At 39.1% G+C, this 16,734-nt stretch overlaps 1 protein-coding gene across 3 annotated transcripts; it reads left to right on the top strand.

Annotated features, from left to right (window-relative positions):
* The first annotated feature begins 2,883 nt into the window (after window positions 1–2,883).
* On the top strand, window positions 2,884–16,710 carry LOC109031611 (putative inorganic phosphate cotransporter). 3 transcript variants are annotated; one of them, XM_072306081.1, is made up of 10 exons: window positions 2,884–3,091; window positions 4,321–4,455; window positions 6,876–7,012; window positions 8,535–8,765; window positions 9,303–9,390; window positions 10,940–11,163; window positions 12,015–12,164; window positions 12,620–12,752; window positions 13,626–13,867; window positions 14,848–16,710. In XM_072306081.1, exons 2-10 carry the CDS (start codon window positions 4,344–4,346, stop codon window positions 15,022–15,024), a joined length of 1,494 nt encoding a protein of 497 aa, XP_072162182.1. In that variant the 5' UTR covers window positions 2,884–3,091; window positions 4,321–4,343; the 3' UTR covers window positions 15,025–16,710. The 3 variants fall into 3 exon arrangements, with proteins under 3 accessions (XP_072162182.1, XP_072162181.1, XP_072162183.1); XM_072306080.1 differs by having other exon boundaries at window positions 3,883–4,455; XM_072306082.1 differs by lacking the exon at window positions 4,321–4,455 and having other exon boundaries at window positions 2,885–3,091.
* The last annotated feature ends 24 nt before the right edge of the window (window positions 16,711–16,734 follow it).

Below are 16,734 nucleotides of genomic sequence, written 5' to 3'. Positions count from 1 at the left end.
TCATCAAAAGTTCACATGGAAAACCTACTGTCAGTTAAAAAATATCCTGGCTTAAAATTTCTTCACTACACCTATGAGTGTGAAGTTGCTATTTTTGAAGAAGCGGGTTACTTTGTTCCTGCGAAAAATAGTTTTTCATAACCCGCCATACAATGCTCTGGTTTCTAGCCATCATCATTTTCCAATTTTGAAGATTTGACTGGAATGAATTCCCCTTTTTCTGAGTTTCACAAAAACCGACAGGAGTCAAGATAGCATTTTAGGCCGCCTTCTTGGGTTTATGAATTTTGGAAATTTGACTAGAAATTTGAGTGTTCCGTCGATAAATACCCCATGATACCGAGTTTCACCGAACTCGAACGAACAGAAACTGAGATAGCATATTAGGCCACGTCTGCTATCTTGGAATTGAAAAATTTAAAAAAATGACTAAAAATTCGAGTTTCCTGTCGAAAAATACCCACAGACACCGAGTTTCAGTAAAATCTATCAAACAGGAGCTGACATAGCATTTTAGGCTACGTCCGCCATCTTGGATTTGAGAATTTTCAAAACTTGACTAAAAATTCGAGTTTCCTGTCGGAAAGTACCCCTGCTTCCGCGGTTTACAAATCTCTATAACGAACAGAAACCGAGATAGGATTTTAGGCCACATCCAACATCTTGGAATTGAGAATTTTAAAAAATTGACTAACAATTCGAGGTTCCCGTTGACAAAAACCATATTTTGCCGCGTTTCACAAGACTCGAACAAACAGAAACCGAGATGGCATTTTAGCCCACGTCCGCCATCTTGGATTTGAGAATTTTAAAAAATTGACTAAAAATTCGAGTTTCCCGTCGAAAAGTACCTCCTGACACCGAGTTTCAGAAAAATTCATCGAACAGGAGCCGAGATAGCATTTTAAGCCACTTTATAGTCATTTCGGATTTTCGAATTTTGAATTTTTTGAATTTTGATTTAAAACGCGTGATACCCAAAATCGAAGCTCAGATTCGGATTCCTCGTAAAAATTCGATGCGATTTCATGTATCATACCCTGACACCGAATTTCAGAAAAATCCATCAAACAGGAGCCGCAATGGCATTTTAGGCTACGTCCGTCATTTCTGATTTTTGAATTTAAAAAAATTGACTTAAAAAGGCGTGTTACCCAAAATCGAAGCTCAGATTCGGATTCCTCGTAAAAAATCGATGCGATTTCATGTATCATACCCTGACACCGAATTTCAGAAAAATCCATCGAACAGGAGCCGCAATGGCATTTTAGGCTACGTCCGTCATTTCTGATTTTTGAATTTAAAACATTTGACTAAAAAGGCGTGATACCCAAAATCGAAGCTCAGATTCGGATTCCTCGTTAAAAATCGATGCGATTTCATGTATCATACCCGAGCATAGCGTGAAGGGAGGAGACGTAACGTAGACATACTGATTCGAGCATATGAATGCAACGTGGCAACATGGGTAGTGCTCAGTGGGTCAGCGGAGGAGGAAGAATAAGAATTTATCGTGAGGTATTCCTCGGGACGAAACCGGAATGTTAGCGCCGGCCGGCGCCTCACCGTTCGGTTGCATCTCGGGCGACCGGCGCGGCGGCGTACTTCAAAAGGGGAGTATGACAGAATTTATAAGCGTTGTTTAACCTCTTTCCTCAACGCTATGATAACATATGATACATGATATCTCATCAATTTTTCACGAGAAATCCGAATCTGAGCTTAGATTTTGGATATTACGCGTTTTAATCTATTTAAAATCGTAGGAGAAATTACAGAATTGTCCTTGAAAATTGATCACACATCAGTGTTTTTTTACCCCGTTTTTCTTTTGCGTTCACGCAGGCCCGCCACATCCCATCTCGGGCCCTGGTACCAGTTTTCTGGCCCGGGCCCCTAGCGCAGAGGGGGGTCCGGGGAGCCTCCCTCGAGAAATTTTTGAAATTTTAAATCTATTTGGACGCATTTTGAAGCTCTTATGATGGAGATTTTCCATCAATTTCTGCAGAATAATTACGCCTTTTGTTTTACTTTCAGCACCAAATACTTTCGAATTTTTGCATTCAAAACATCTATAATTTTTTTTTGAGGGGGGCAGATGATACTTTTCAATTCTAGGGGGAGCCGGGCCCTCCTGGACTCCCCTTTCGTACGTCTGTGGCAAGGGAGTTGAGCCATTGAAGTCGAGGATGCCCAGGCAGGAGGCTCTTAGCATCCGACAACGGAAGAAAATGAAACGCAGTTACTAAAAATATCATTCTACATATACTCAAAATCTTGAAAATAGAAAGAAATCTCAAAAAAAGTAAGAAAAATTTTATAGTGCCCTAGCGTGTTTTTGAAACTTTATTCACCTTTTGCGGCATTTTTAGGGTAATTTTTTCACTTTTCCCTACGAGACAAGGGTTACGCATGAATTCGTAGTGGTTTGTCATCTGCGTCACGGGCCCCTCCAGGGCCCGGGCCCCGGTACCAAAGACCCAGTACCCCCCCCCCCCCCTTGTGGCGGGCCTGATCTCTTCAAGTGCCTTAGGTGAGGTCCTCAGGCAACTATCTCTTAAATTCACTGGAACTTGATGCTACAAATCACTAAGCCATTTCAAAAATGTCGCTTCAGACCAATGAAGCGCTCATAAAAGGCCTCTCTCTAGCGTTCAAACAGTCGCATCAAAGAACGAATTTTGCATCCCGCGTAGCTTTGCGGATTGCAGTCTGCGAAGTTTGGAGGCGCATCAAGCTCTTTGAGACTATCGAGAGTGCTCATGAACAATGAAACCAATTTACTTTGATTACTCCTTTATGTTCTCCCGAAGTTATTTGTTCCCGAGGCAGGAGAATTTAATGCATTTTACTGCATTCTCGTGCATGATGAGTTATATGTACTACTAAATGCTCACAGTGGAGTTTGAAACCCGAGTCGATGGAACCTAAATGTGAAGAGCTTATATTTCGAAAAATAGTGAGCGCTATTTCTTGGTGCTATAAGTTCTCAAGCTGAAACGCAAGTTTTTAATTGCCCTTACATTCCAATGTTAACAATTTAAAAAGCATCTTCAAAACCTCTCTTGAGCCATACACATTTCATTTTCTTGTAAGTGCATTGAAATTCCTGTCATTAAAAGAGCTCAAAGGAGATTTTGTTCTATATAAGTGCGTTGAGCGCACATTGTGTGAGAAATTTGATTGAAACGTTGTAGTTTTGTAAAATTGTGCCGGAAGCATCTATCACAATGTATTAGGCAAAAAACATCTCACTGTGCGCTAAAAAAAACAATTTAACGCTGAACCCTAACACTTTAGGTAAAATGACATCAACCTCAGGCCCTAGTTTTCTTCTTCATTTTCCTCTTCATCAGCTCTGCTTCTTCCTCCTCTCATATTCGCCTCTTCCTTTTCTTTTCTTCTTGTTCAGCCTGTGTTTGTTTTCCTTCGTCGTCTTCTCCCTCTCCTTCTCATGCTTCTTCTTCTTTGTCTTTTTATCCCTCTTCTTCTTCTTTGTCTTTTTATCCCTCTTCTTCTTCTTCTTCTTCTTCTTCTTCTCTCTCTGCCTCTCTTTCAATTTTGGACACTGTGGAAAAATCTTGAATTATTATTTTGAATTACAGCGTCGCTTCTTTCCGACAATTTTTTTTTTTTTTTTTTTTTTTTTTTTTTTTACTTAAATCCTTACGGATTTAACTTAGTCAGTTTTTTTGAGTGAAAGAAATGTTGTTTTGCTATCGTTTTTTTTAAACTAAAACTTAACGATAAACTAACGTTATCGTTCGGTTTTTTTTGAGTTGAATCCTTACGGATTTAACTTCAAAAAAAAAAGAACCTTTGTCGACACGGAACGACGCTTAAAATCGAAATAATCTCTCAAGAATTTTTTTTTGTTTTCAGTGAGTGCATCCTCGTCTGGCACAGTGTCAGAAGTCACAAGACCCGAGCTTGTGAAACGAGGGTTAAACGAACCGACAAAGTTAGTTCCCTCGTGATAAATGAAGTCGTGCAACCCTGCGGCAAAGATAGCGCGAGCATGTTGCCAAACGCTTCACATCGTTTGCGGATCCATTGTTTTCGCGTAATCGGGGAATGGCTGGAGGTGAAATTAAATATTCTTCCCTATCTGCTCGGTTGGCGTCAGGAAGCATCATTGTTTCGCACAAGTGCAAGGAGAGGAAAATCAAGCGGCTCGTTTTTCGACGAAAATCCGTCTGAACTTCAGCGGTTAAATTGTTACGTGTTTCGAAAGTTGTTTGTCCATGTTCAAGCCCCTCCGAGACTTAAATGTAGTGCTGGGCATTTGCTTCAATGTTTACGTTGAGTGGTTGATTTCAGTGTCGGAGAGGGCGGCATCAAGTATGAAAATATTCGAGCCTGTTCGACGTTTTTTTGGAAATATTTTTTATGCGCTTTTGAGAGGATGCTTCTCGGTGTCTAATGTGTTTTGCCCCTCCGAGTATGCTTTGGATGGTAAGTTCTTTATGCAAAATAATTTAATGAGGATGGCTCTTAAAAGTAATCGTGTGGTGATTATGCTATAAGTTGTATTTACCTGTGAGCTGTGTAATGCTAATACATTAATTGCTATACATAATAGCAGAACGTACCGTGATCTGCGAGCTGATTATTGGAATTGATAGAGAAAGTGGTACATAAAAAAGCCGATGGACGAATACAGCGATCCTATAGGTGAAGTCGGGTGATCGCAATGAACAGAGGTCAGTATTAGGCTGTAGCTAGTGGTATTCCTCAAGAGACCTTACACAGCTAGTCCATCATTTTCCTGCTCAGTCTATGACAATCTCCCGTTTCAACCACTATGATCACTGCATTTCCCTTTTGTCTTATTTGTCTGACACTTCGTCTATAAATTTTGATTATCCGCCAGGTGCACGAGTTTAGAGCTTACCTCTGCGATCGACATGTTGATCAATTCCAAATTTACATGAGCTCATGAGCCCCACCTGATGTTGCAAGGTTGTGGGATAAGTGGAGGATATTTTACACGGGTTCAAATGGAAGGAAAATTCTAATTTTCCAGCACTATCTGACAACAATGACCCCATCGAAAAATCTGCATACATGAACACGTTAAACCATACCGCAAATTTCATGAGAAAATGTGGCCTACATTCATTCAAATTTACCTGATGTAGCTCAATTAATTCAATTTCACAGCACGAGGGCAAACTTTCGTAAATTTTGTAAGGTTGAAACGATTATTTTCCATTCGCCGCCGTTTGGAAACATTTTGTAACGATGAAGTCTTACTGCTTTAGATTAATTAGATTATTAAAATAAAGAAAACGTTCTCTTCGGTATACTTCTACGTTACGCTGGTAAGATACACGTTGTGTTGTGCCAAGGAATTTTGTATTAGGGTGGGTAAAATGCAAGTCATGCCGACAAAATTTTTCATGTTACGATGTAATATTTCTGGTTAACGCGGCCAAAAATATTTCACCTCAACAAAAAATCTCTCGTCACGAAATCGGAAGTTGTGCGTGATCTAATAGGTTACCTCTTGGCCGCGATGAGTATTATTTCCTTTGTGCTTTAAGAGGCTGCCACAGAAACGTTTCTCTTTCGTGTAATCTATACAAACTATCTACAGTGCTCTAAAATTGAAAATGATAGAATTACAGCCCGAAAAATTGCGTTAACAAATCCTTTCAATTTTCGAAAAATTGCAGATTTTATAAAAGGCTTAGTTTCCGTGTGAGGTAAGTGATCATGCAGAGGTGTGGTCCAATGGTCAGAAAATTTTTTTATGAGGTTTGAGAAGGACAACTTCCATGGACTGGTCTATCATGGACCTCCTACCCTTGTAAAAAAAAGGTTTGCCCTTGTCACTGAACGACCACATGTGACTCATCAACATGTAAAGCTTTGACGCCGGAACTAAAATGATGACACCTCAAAAAACTTCTGTTTCCGCATTGAATGAGGAAGTGCGGAGTGAGAAAAACAATGAAACCGTAAAGTTTAAATAAAATCATCAGGAGCCTCGAAATATAGTTTTGAAATTTCCTCAGCTGGCACCGTAGAATAGTGCCGTCGCGTCAGAAGCAACACACTGTGCCCATGGCACAACAGTTACTCAAGTAGTTGTACGTTGCACTCCAATAGTTACATCTATCGGCTACTCAGAGTAACCGAGATCTGCTACTACTCACAACATTCACAGTGCCAGCACTAAATAGTTTCGGAAACCTGATTCACGTATTTTCTCTTGGCCCTTCTAGAATCTTGCTCTTAAAATATATTTATTGCGCCAGATTAAACCGTATTCTTCACGCCATCGGTGAGAGAAAAAGTTCCTTAAACATATATCGACGGTGTAAGTTGGCAATCACATAACTCGTTTGCAGTGTCTGAAAATCTCCGCTTCCATGTCATTTTTTTAAAGGAGAACAAATTGACATCATTTCTTGAGGTTTTTGCAGGATTTTCCTTCGTACAGAGAAGAAAAATCACGGCAGTTTTAAAGAATTGCCGTTGAGTAGTTTTCCGTTTAAAAAATCAAGTATGACAGGAGGTCTGCGACGTCGCAAACCGAGATATGTGATTGCCGACTTACACCGTCGATATGAAAAATTCCGTAGTTCATATTGAACGCTGAACTTTTTCGGTTTAGGTGACCCAGGTTATTTGCAAGTCATACAAACCGGACTTCGTGTAGCCATAAAAACGCTCATATTTTTTACCGAAACCTTTGGTCACCCGAAGAATGGTTTGATTTCAAATTACCGAAAACTTCTGTAACCTGGACAAAAATCTTTGGCGTTCCATATTATTAGCCAGAGAGATCAGTCCTTGTTGCCGAAATTTTTTTCTGCGTGTATCCCAGTTTTTTTCGCTGATCCCATCAAATACCTTCGCTGTTTCAGAATCACATTTCGGTGCTCGTCATGGGCAGTGCCTCATGGCTTTCTTGGGAGTTGCTATCGCATATTGCCTTCGCACGAACATATCAGTGGCAATTGTCTCCATGACAGAGAAGTCCAGCTTAAATGCAGATGCTCCGGTACTGAACTGAACATCTCCTAAATCAACACTCAACAGTGGCGTTTCATGTTTTGCGATGAATTGATTCATTTGACATTTAAACCTGAGATTTTCCCTGTATCCTCCTTTCCTTTCCTTTTGGATCGATTATCAGGGTATTTGCAAAGGACACATTAAAAATAGGATTCTTTACAATACCTTCAAAATGGAAAATATCGATAGCCATTGATCGACGGCTTTTTGCCGGTGAGATTACAAAAATACGGATCTCTACTACGTTATTCAAAAACTTTAAGATATTTTCGGGCAGATTTGCAACGTTGCAAACCGAGATATTGACGGTGTAAGTCGGCAATCACATAACTCGTTTGCGCTGTCTGAAAACCTCCGCCACTATGTTATTTTTTTAAAGGAGAACAAATCGACATCATTCCTTGAAGCTTTTGCAGAATTTTCTTCGCACAGAGAAAAAAAGAAGAAGTTTTAAAGAATTCCCGTTGAGTAGTTTTCCGTCTAAAAATAAAGTATCATAGGAAGTCTGCTACGTCGCAAACCGAGTTATGTGATTGCCGACTTACACCGTCGATATGTGGTTTGGTGGGTTCGCCATTGATAAGGAGCCTCTATTCTCAAATACATTCGCCCGGGAATGAATTCTTAAAAACTTTCAAAGAAGGGAGATCACTATATAATGTAATGATGAGAGTCTCTGCTTCTATCGAGTTCGCCTTCAATAATCGCGATGGCAATATGAGCGGCTCGGCAGCATACGAATAGTTGCGCGCAGTAGTATTGACAATTTCCTGTCCCGGCAATGAACACACGTCAATTACGCCCCTCGCTGGGATTAAATCATGAGTTACTTGAGAATGGTTGTCTTACAATTATTTAAGTAGAATTTTCTTTCAGTAGATGACGGCCGCAAAGCGGCCACAGACCGCTAGCTCAATCGAAATTTCTCGCATTTTTCAAGCGATAACAATTCGAGAAAAACGAATTCAACAATACGTGTGTTGAACCTCAATTTTGACAAGCATCTCCAAAATATCCACGATGACGTCCAAAAATATCCTTCCGCCGCGGGTGTACTTTCGACCGTACGACTCTTCAGCGTAATTCATGGTCCGTGCAGCCGTTTTCAATTTATGTAGTAAAATATCCATGGTGGGACGGATATTTTCGGACACTGTCTTGAATTTCTTGGCAATTTACGTTTAAATGAGACCTCAAAACACACAAATTTAAATTCTTCTCTCGTAAGTTTTTATAGCTCACAAAAATTAAGAAAAATCCGATAAGGCACTCACTACTCTCCAAAAATCAAAGGAATTAAAAATAATTTAAAAAAAAGCCCATTCAAAAGAAAATTTGCGTACAGTCTTGAGTGAATAAGTGTATATTGCAAATGATTCTTTGAAATACTGCATTTCAATTGAATTCCTCTGGCTTTTGCCCACTTAATTCAGTTAATTCAGAGTACCTAGTCTCCATTTTTGATATTTGAAACTCATGCTCCAATTAAAGTTAGTGTAAAATTCCAGGTTCTTATGTGGGATGAAAAAATGAAAGGCACGATTCTGAGTTCGTTCTTCTGGGGGTACCTTCTTCTTCAGATTCCGGGAGGTCAGATGGCCGAAAAATTTGGCCCAAAATACGTCCTAATTACAGCCGTTGGTGTAGCTGGAATTCTTACAATTTTGACACCCTATGCCGCAATCAATGGTGGTTTTTATTGGATGGTACTTTCAAGGATTCTACAAGGGGCCGCTCAGGTATTCCGTCCCTGTCCTCAGATCTTTTTGTCTTTAATCATCTTCTGTTTCTCACTTTACATAAAGAAGTATGGTTCTTATGTGTCAAGATTACATATTCAAATACCTTTGCATATTTGGAATTAGTTTAACTGAAAGGAACGAAGTATTTCTTTTTAAAAAATATCGTCTGCTTTTTAAATGTCAAAGAAACGACAAATAAGAAGTAGAAAAAATAAGACAGTATGGAGGAGATCGACGCAGAAGAAGGAGAAATGAGAAAGAGGAAGGAGTGAAAAGAAAGCAAAGGAAAATAGGAAAATGAAAAGGGGAAGAGGAAGAAGAAAAAAAAAGAAGGACTGTTATGCTTGCATTTCATTTGGCGGTTGCCTACATCCGTTTACCGAATATGTTAACATGCGCGCAGAAACGTCCTTTATATTAACCCTAAATTAAGTTTCTTTTCCTTTTTAGAATTTACAACTTTTAGGCTACAAACACTTCATAGATTACCTTGCAATTTATCTTGTTACATATTTGTATTTTTTTATTCTTCAGGGATTCTGCTACCCCGCAACGAACTTCTTTCTGGCCAAATGGGCTCCCTTACCAGAGAGAGGAAGGCTCGTCACTTCAGTATTTAGTGGTTTGGATATTTCTTCTAATCCAATCATTGTCTTTCGTAAATTATTTTTAAATTCTGCTAAAAATTAGCGAATTTCAGAGAATAAAAATATGTTAGCAGCTTTGTGACAAATTTTAACTTACTTTCCTTGGGATTTTTCTCATAAAATGCTTGCAATTACAAAAAGTTTTTGAATTTAATTACAGCGGTGCCATTTTAGGAAGCAGATAATCAGATAATTTTCACACAACAAATTTTAAACAAAGTTTTCCGAAAAATCTGTGCATACCGGAGGAAAACCAATGCCTTTTTCGGATTAAAAGCCAATTTAAATATATCGATAGTGTAACTGCAGAAATGCACATATCGGTTTGCGGCATTGCAGACTTCCTATCATACTTCTTTTTTCACATAGAAAACCAGTACAAATAATTTTTTGAGAACTTCGGTGATTTTTCCTTTTTATGTGAAGAACACTGTGAAAATTTCAAGGCACGATGTTGTTGTTGGTTCGGCCTCCTTTTAAACAATAAAAAAGGAGCAAAGATTTTGAAACCCCACAACCGAGATACGCATTTTCGCAGTTTCACTTTCGATTTGCTGAGTTATGTATTACTTATACTTATCAAATTTTTCCCTTTGTTTTTAATAATGAGGTTTTCCCGGTCAAATGCTTAAATGTCCCCTCCGCCCGTTTACCACGATATAAAGCTCATCCGAGTATTTTGCATCGGAAAAGAGGGGAGAAAAAATAATCGCCAGTGTCTGATGCGATTTTTGCTGAAAAAGTGTAAAGGACCTTAGTGTTTTCCCGTAACACCTTCAATAAATCAGGTTTTCAGAAATACGGGATTATTTCGAGCTGACGAAAAGCACTCTTTTGAAAATTCGACCGTCCAAAAATTTAATAGGTACCTCAAAAAACCGAAGTACTTAACAGCTCTAGCGACAAAATTGGGCGAAAATAAAATCATCTGAGACCTCTCAAAATTTCTCCCCCCGTCTCTCCAACTCAAAACAATTATTGCGGTTGATGGTACCGAGGGGGAGGGGGCATGTATTTGACCACGAAAACCTCGACATTAGGTTAAAGGGGAAAACTCAATACGCATGCAATATGTGATTTCCGATGTATGTTTGGCTGCTGAATAAGAAAATGACTTTGTCTTCCTCTTTTATGCACAGATTTTCCGGAAAATTGAATTTTCTCTCGAAACCCTCTGCTTTTAGGGATACTTCAACTTATCCCGGGTTGAACCGATCTAGAAAAACGGAGGTCACTTCCGGAATCATCGCTGAAAATCTCTTCTGCACGACTAATCAGTTTTGGGGAAAATCTAAAAAAAAAAAAAAAAAAAAAAAAAAAAAATGTTCACCAATGATCTGAGTATTTTTCTTCATAAATTTCAAAAACATTCGAATAAATATTGAAGAAAGTCTGGGGAATTATTACACTTTCAAATTTTCGACATAATTTGGTTGTCATCTACAGAAATTTCGCAACTTCATACGGCATATTTAATAGCATGACAGTTCTATCATACCCTTTCATTCTATTCTGTGTTGACAGGGGACCGCTTTGGGATTTTAATCACTATGGCTGGTGCGGGCGTTCTGGCGGACAGTCGTTGGGGTTGGCCCTCCATCTTCTATGTTAGCGGAGCGACCGCAATTTTGTGGGCACTCGCTTATGCGTACTTAGGCGTCAATTATCCCCAGGATCACCCCACCATTACAGATGCCGAGCGGAGTTATATTTTGGATTCATTGCCTAACACGTCAGAGGATCGACAAGTACTGTACCGCAATAATTGGACGTGTTTATGCTAAAAGGAACTATGTGCACAGGATTTACGTGGGACATAATCGGACGTATTTCTGTCAAACGGAACTATGTGCATTAAGACATGAGCCCTGAGACCCATAAGAATATATGCATAACAGGGCTCACGCCATAATGCACATAGTTCCGTTTGGCCGCAAGACGTCCAATTCGTGGGGTGTCTAACCCGAACTTCGGCATCTGGAACTTAAGTTTTTAGATACGTGATCCGAAAACTTCAGAGATCCATATGACCTCAACTTCGGGTCCCACGCATGAAGTTTTTTTCTCCGTGTACAAAGCCTTCAATAGCACTTTTAGTAGCACTTCCTGCACTAAAAGTTGTTGCATTGATCACCGGATGTCTATTCTGTTTTAGCCATTTTTCTCATTTAAAATCAGTCATCCTGAAATCGGAAGGAGGACGGGAAAGTTGCCTACCCTACTCTACCTCCCCCAGTGACGCCAGTGATAGCAGGATATCAATCTTTTAGAATGATGTGAATTGTTTAAATGGAGGACTGAAAAATCTAGATGACCAGATTCACCTAAAATGTAAGCAACATTTCCCGAATCAAATACCGCCCGCCTCGCAATAAAGGTGTTTCACCGAATCTCATATCCAGTAAAAGAATGTGCGATAACTCTCAAATGCTGATATGGAATCCTCCATACTGTGCTTTTACACAAGGGATCTACAAAGTTTACGCACTCGGAATGGAATCTGTCACTGGAGGTTGAGTTGAATTACAAGTTGTAGCACATTTCCTCTGAACAAATACTGGATGTTACATCATACACTAAATATTATTTTACCTTTCAGTCGATGAAAACGCCATGGAAAGCGATTTTGAAATCTGGTCCTTTGTGGGCTCTGTTGTTGGTGCATTGTGGGCAGAACTGGGGATACTACACATTACTCACACAAATTCCTTCGTACATCTATGCTGTTTTCGGATTAAACATTCAAGAGGTTGGTTTAAAATGAATGCAATGTACCCAGTGGCGTGGCGTGAATAATCGATTATCGATATCTCGGCATTTGAAGCTATGGTAAAGAATCGATTACTAAGGTGTTCGCTGCGAACACCCTGATAATCGATCTTTTTTCATAGGTTTAAATGGCATAACGATCGATATATCGCAATTCACGCCACGCCACTGAATGTACCTAACCCTTTTAGTGACGCGGCACCAATCTCCCACGGCGCCGTCAAAGGATTTTTTAATTTAGAAGCATAAACTATAAAGGTCAGGTGGACGTATCATTGAGAGAATGGAAACTGAGTGTTCACGGAAACAAATTTTCTGTTTATTTTCGTCGGCAGAACTCTTCAATAACAGGCAATGTGAAACCCATGTGCTTTTTGCTGGTTGATTCTAATGATGAAGTTTCTGACTAACATTGTTTCGTAATTTTTTTTGTAGAGTGGTTTCCTGTCAGCACTACCTTATGTTTCCAGTTTCATCATGGCGTTCGTTTTTGCGGTGATTGGAGATAAAGTAGCAAATAAAGAAATGCTATCGAAGACTACGGCACGAAAATGTTGGAACTCCTGTGGTAAGTATGGCATAAATCTCAAGGCACGAATGCTGATTTTGTATCAGGCTTTTTCACATAGAATCATCGGTGTACTAAAAAATTCCAGAGTCAATTTTGAGTTGATATTTTCTAAAAAAAAAAAAAAAAAAAAAAAAAAAAAAAAAAAAAAACTTCAACGAAAGACCCCGGCAAAAATTTAACGGATCTCAATCAGTTTGAGGCAGACAGGTGCTCTAGGACAGCACGAAATTTAAATTTCGAACAAGCAGGAAGCTCCAACGCATTCGCGTCGGAAAGCGGCTCTGGCGACGGTAGGTAGTTGTTACGCGTTTACGGTTTCCTTGGTAACCTTTGTTTGCTATCAGCTGATGTCGAGTAGTATGACTAGGAAGCTCCAACCACGGCATTCTTCGAAAAAAGCGCGAAAACTTATAGATTTGAATTTTCAAATTTTAAACGTTAAGTACAAATAGTGCAAGCACCAGAGCCGCTAAAAATCACTCGAAAAATCACAAAAATCACACAAAATCACATGAAAAAAATCTCCATGAATTTATGAGGAGTAAGAAGAAAGTGCTAGAGAAGGATCTTTTACCCCACTCAAACACGTTGATGGTGATGTGTTTAGAAACTTGAAATTTCAGGGATTCTTATTACCTAAGTACAGCTTCTCTTTGCTTAACTATCAATCTTCAGTAGGGTCCCAACTTTTCCCTTCAAACCGCAACCCCCACATGTTGATGCATCATAAGAATGAGCATGATGAAGATCATTTTTGGCACAAATCCAAAGTGCAATTTCAGTTTTTTTAAAATGTTCATAAATTCGGGGGGGGGGGGGGGGTGGAGCGGTATACGGAGTTGTGTTTTTACCAATGATTTTCTGATACAGGTTTATGGGGAGGGGCCGCTGCATTCTGTTTGCTAGCCTTTGCTGGAGAGTATGAATACTTAGCCCTGACTTTGCTCATCCTCGCAGCGGGTTTAAACGGCGCTACACTCATTGGCTACCATTCCAACCATCTGGACCTGGCGCCAAACTTTTCCGGCACTCTCATGGGAATTACTAACGGATTCGGCAACGTTGCATCCATTTCTGCTCCCCTTTTTGCTGGTTTCATGCTGACTGATATGGTGAGATTCATCATTTAAACGTCATATGCAAGTACATTAAAGCATCGGAGAATCAATCGCAGTCACATTATTATATTGCAGGGCACCGAAAAAGCAGCAACATTATGCCTTGTTGATTGTGCACTTTGCGTCTCAATTTTCTCTACGTCCTCGACGTTTAAATTCTCAGTTACAACTAAAACAAAATATTGTTATAATAGGTGCATAATTTGTAAGTTACAAAGGTTTTTAGTTTCTTCCTTTTCCAGTGAAACTTCTTAGGTACACTTCTTCACGTCCTTTCAAAGGTTCACGTGAGATTTCTGTCATGTGACCATGAAACAATATATCGCAACTATTTAGTTCTATTTTCCGACCGAATTGATCTCATTAAAAGTTTATGACGGTGTCCTCTGAACATAGTGACATAGTAACATAGAAGATGTTACATTATCACAACCATTAAGGGTATATTTGGACTGCATTTTGCAATTTGGACCTATAAATTCCGGCCCGGTTTAAAAACAACGTATGTGCCATTAGTTTCCCTATGCACATAAGTGTTTTTCAGATGAGCCAGAATTTATAGGTCCAAATTGCAAAATGCAGTCCATTTATCCCCCGATCAAAACACTGTGTCTAAAAAAGGCCAACTTTTGCACGGTGCTAACATACAACTATTTTTGGGACAACAATCAACCATACATTTACAAAGTATTTTAAGTAATATTGTTCCGAAATTTTAATGGTTTCCTCAAGATAGTTAGGTGACCTCCTTTCATGCTGTTAACTTCAATAGTTTTCATTGAATTTTTCTGATTTTTACTAATTATTATGAAATGAATTCCGCGGGTTTACAAATAGGTACTTACAATGCATTGATTGTTTAATGCTGATGAAGCAAGATGACCCATCATCACTGCATCCTCTTCTATTCAACTTTTTTTTAGTCATCTCCACACAAAGAGATTTAAAAACTCGAATACGCACTTTGTTCGCAGACGTCGTTATCCGAGTGGCGAATCGTGTTTCTGACGTCAGCTGCCGTGTTCTTTGTTGGCAATCTAATATTCGTGATATTCGGCACTGCCGAAGTACAAGACTGGAACTTCCCTCCGGAAAAAGAAAAACCCATCCAGATGACCAATATATTTACGGAAAGAATGACTGAGGATTGAAGCACTCGCGAGTTCATAGGATGATTAATTTCATGTAAAAACTGACTGAGAGGTGTAAAAAATTATGTGTTACAAAAACAGGAGAAAATTGTTTAGAAGAAACACATTTCCGTGAAATGACTAATTATTCCACTCGTTAAATCACCGAGTGGAATCCAGTTGGCGTCCTTTAATTTTTATCTGCCTTCATTATAAATATACATAAAGCTCATGGTGAGCTTTCAGATCAACGATGAAACTCAAATCAAGTATCTCTGAGACCCCGATTTTTCAAAAAAGAAAAGACTGAATTCATTCCTACTCATCCTTGAAGATATAGAGGAGAAATAATATTCACAAGTAACAAGGAAAATATGTTTTTTGAGGCTCTACTAGCATCCACATTTTAAAAAAAGGAGCGATTTCTTGTACCAGTGAGATTTGGATATCTATCAGGCCGAATCTTGAGAAATTTTTTCGCAACGTTGATACATTTGAACAATTAAAACAATACCTATCCAGAAAATTGAAAATGTTACGATAAAAATCAGAAATAGCTTACTTCATCGACACAATAGATACCGCTGGAATTAAGTTACGGTGCACGAGAAATAAGCAAACCACCCTTAGTTAGTGTAAAATACGACGAACACTATGCATATTTAATTTTAAGTCCTGAATACAACTATTCGGGCTCCAAGGATGCCCGTGTTGCATACTCACGGGAGTGAAGGCGTTTCGAATGTTCAGGCACTCACCATTTCATCCGTGGCGCGCGGCACCAACGGCGGGCTTTGCTGTAAAGGTTCAAAATGGCAGATAGCTTTCAATTATTCCTCGTTTGTACTATCCAAATATATCTGCTAGGCACGAATAGTTGCATACAGACGTAGGATGTAATTATCTTTTATGCCTCAGATTTGATATTTCCGCGTGCTGAGCATGATTGATAGAGAAACTATACATGTCTAGGAGATATCTAGGGAGTGTAAATGAAGAATTTAAGTCACTCTGTCTATTTTGATCCTTGCAGTAGAGCCCGCCACACAATGAAACGAGCCTTTCAGAGAGAGTGGACATGAAATTTGCGACTGAAACTGCAAATTTTGATGTTAATTTCTTCACGTTATGAATTGTATGGAGTGCTTCTTGAAAACATTTTACAAAAAAATCGACGAATCCACTTCTATAAAACTAACATCGATAAGAGCTTTTAGTGTTTCCACATTCTGTATGATTCCCTTCATTGACTCGCTCCACTGAGCGCCATTTGGTGAAGCGGTCAGTGTCTGAAGTCAAAACGCCTTCTCTTTTGTGCGCATGCAACACGGACGACCATAGAGTTCGAATAGTTGTATCCAAGCGTTATACTGAAATTCGCTTTGTGTCCATCACATGCGACACTAACTGAAGCTTTAATTGTTTTTTATGAACCTTAACTCAAATGCAGCGTTGCCTATTGTACCGATGAAGTAAACCATTACCGATTTTTATCGCGACATTGTAAATTTTCCGAGAAACGATTACTCTTTAAGTATGTCTTACGACGTTGCCAGCCCTTGAAAGCACAAGGAAAGATATATGAGGATGATATGTAATTTCCTTCAAACTATTTTAATTAGCAGTCCACCTTTGTATGTGTTTGCGCTAAAATTCTGGAGAACATCCGTAAAATATCAAGGAAAAATTAAATGAAATTTAATGCAATTACTAGGATTGATTGTTGTTTGT

The sequence above is a fragment of the Bemisia tabaci genome, chromosome 1, assembly GCF_918797505.1.
Source record: "Bemisia tabaci chromosome 1, PGI_BMITA_v3".
In the NCBI taxonomy this organism is placed as follows: Eukaryota; Metazoa; Arthropoda; class Insecta; order Hemiptera; family Aleyrodidae; genus Bemisia; species Bemisia tabaci.
This window is presented reverse-complemented; position numbering and strand designations above follow the sequence as displayed.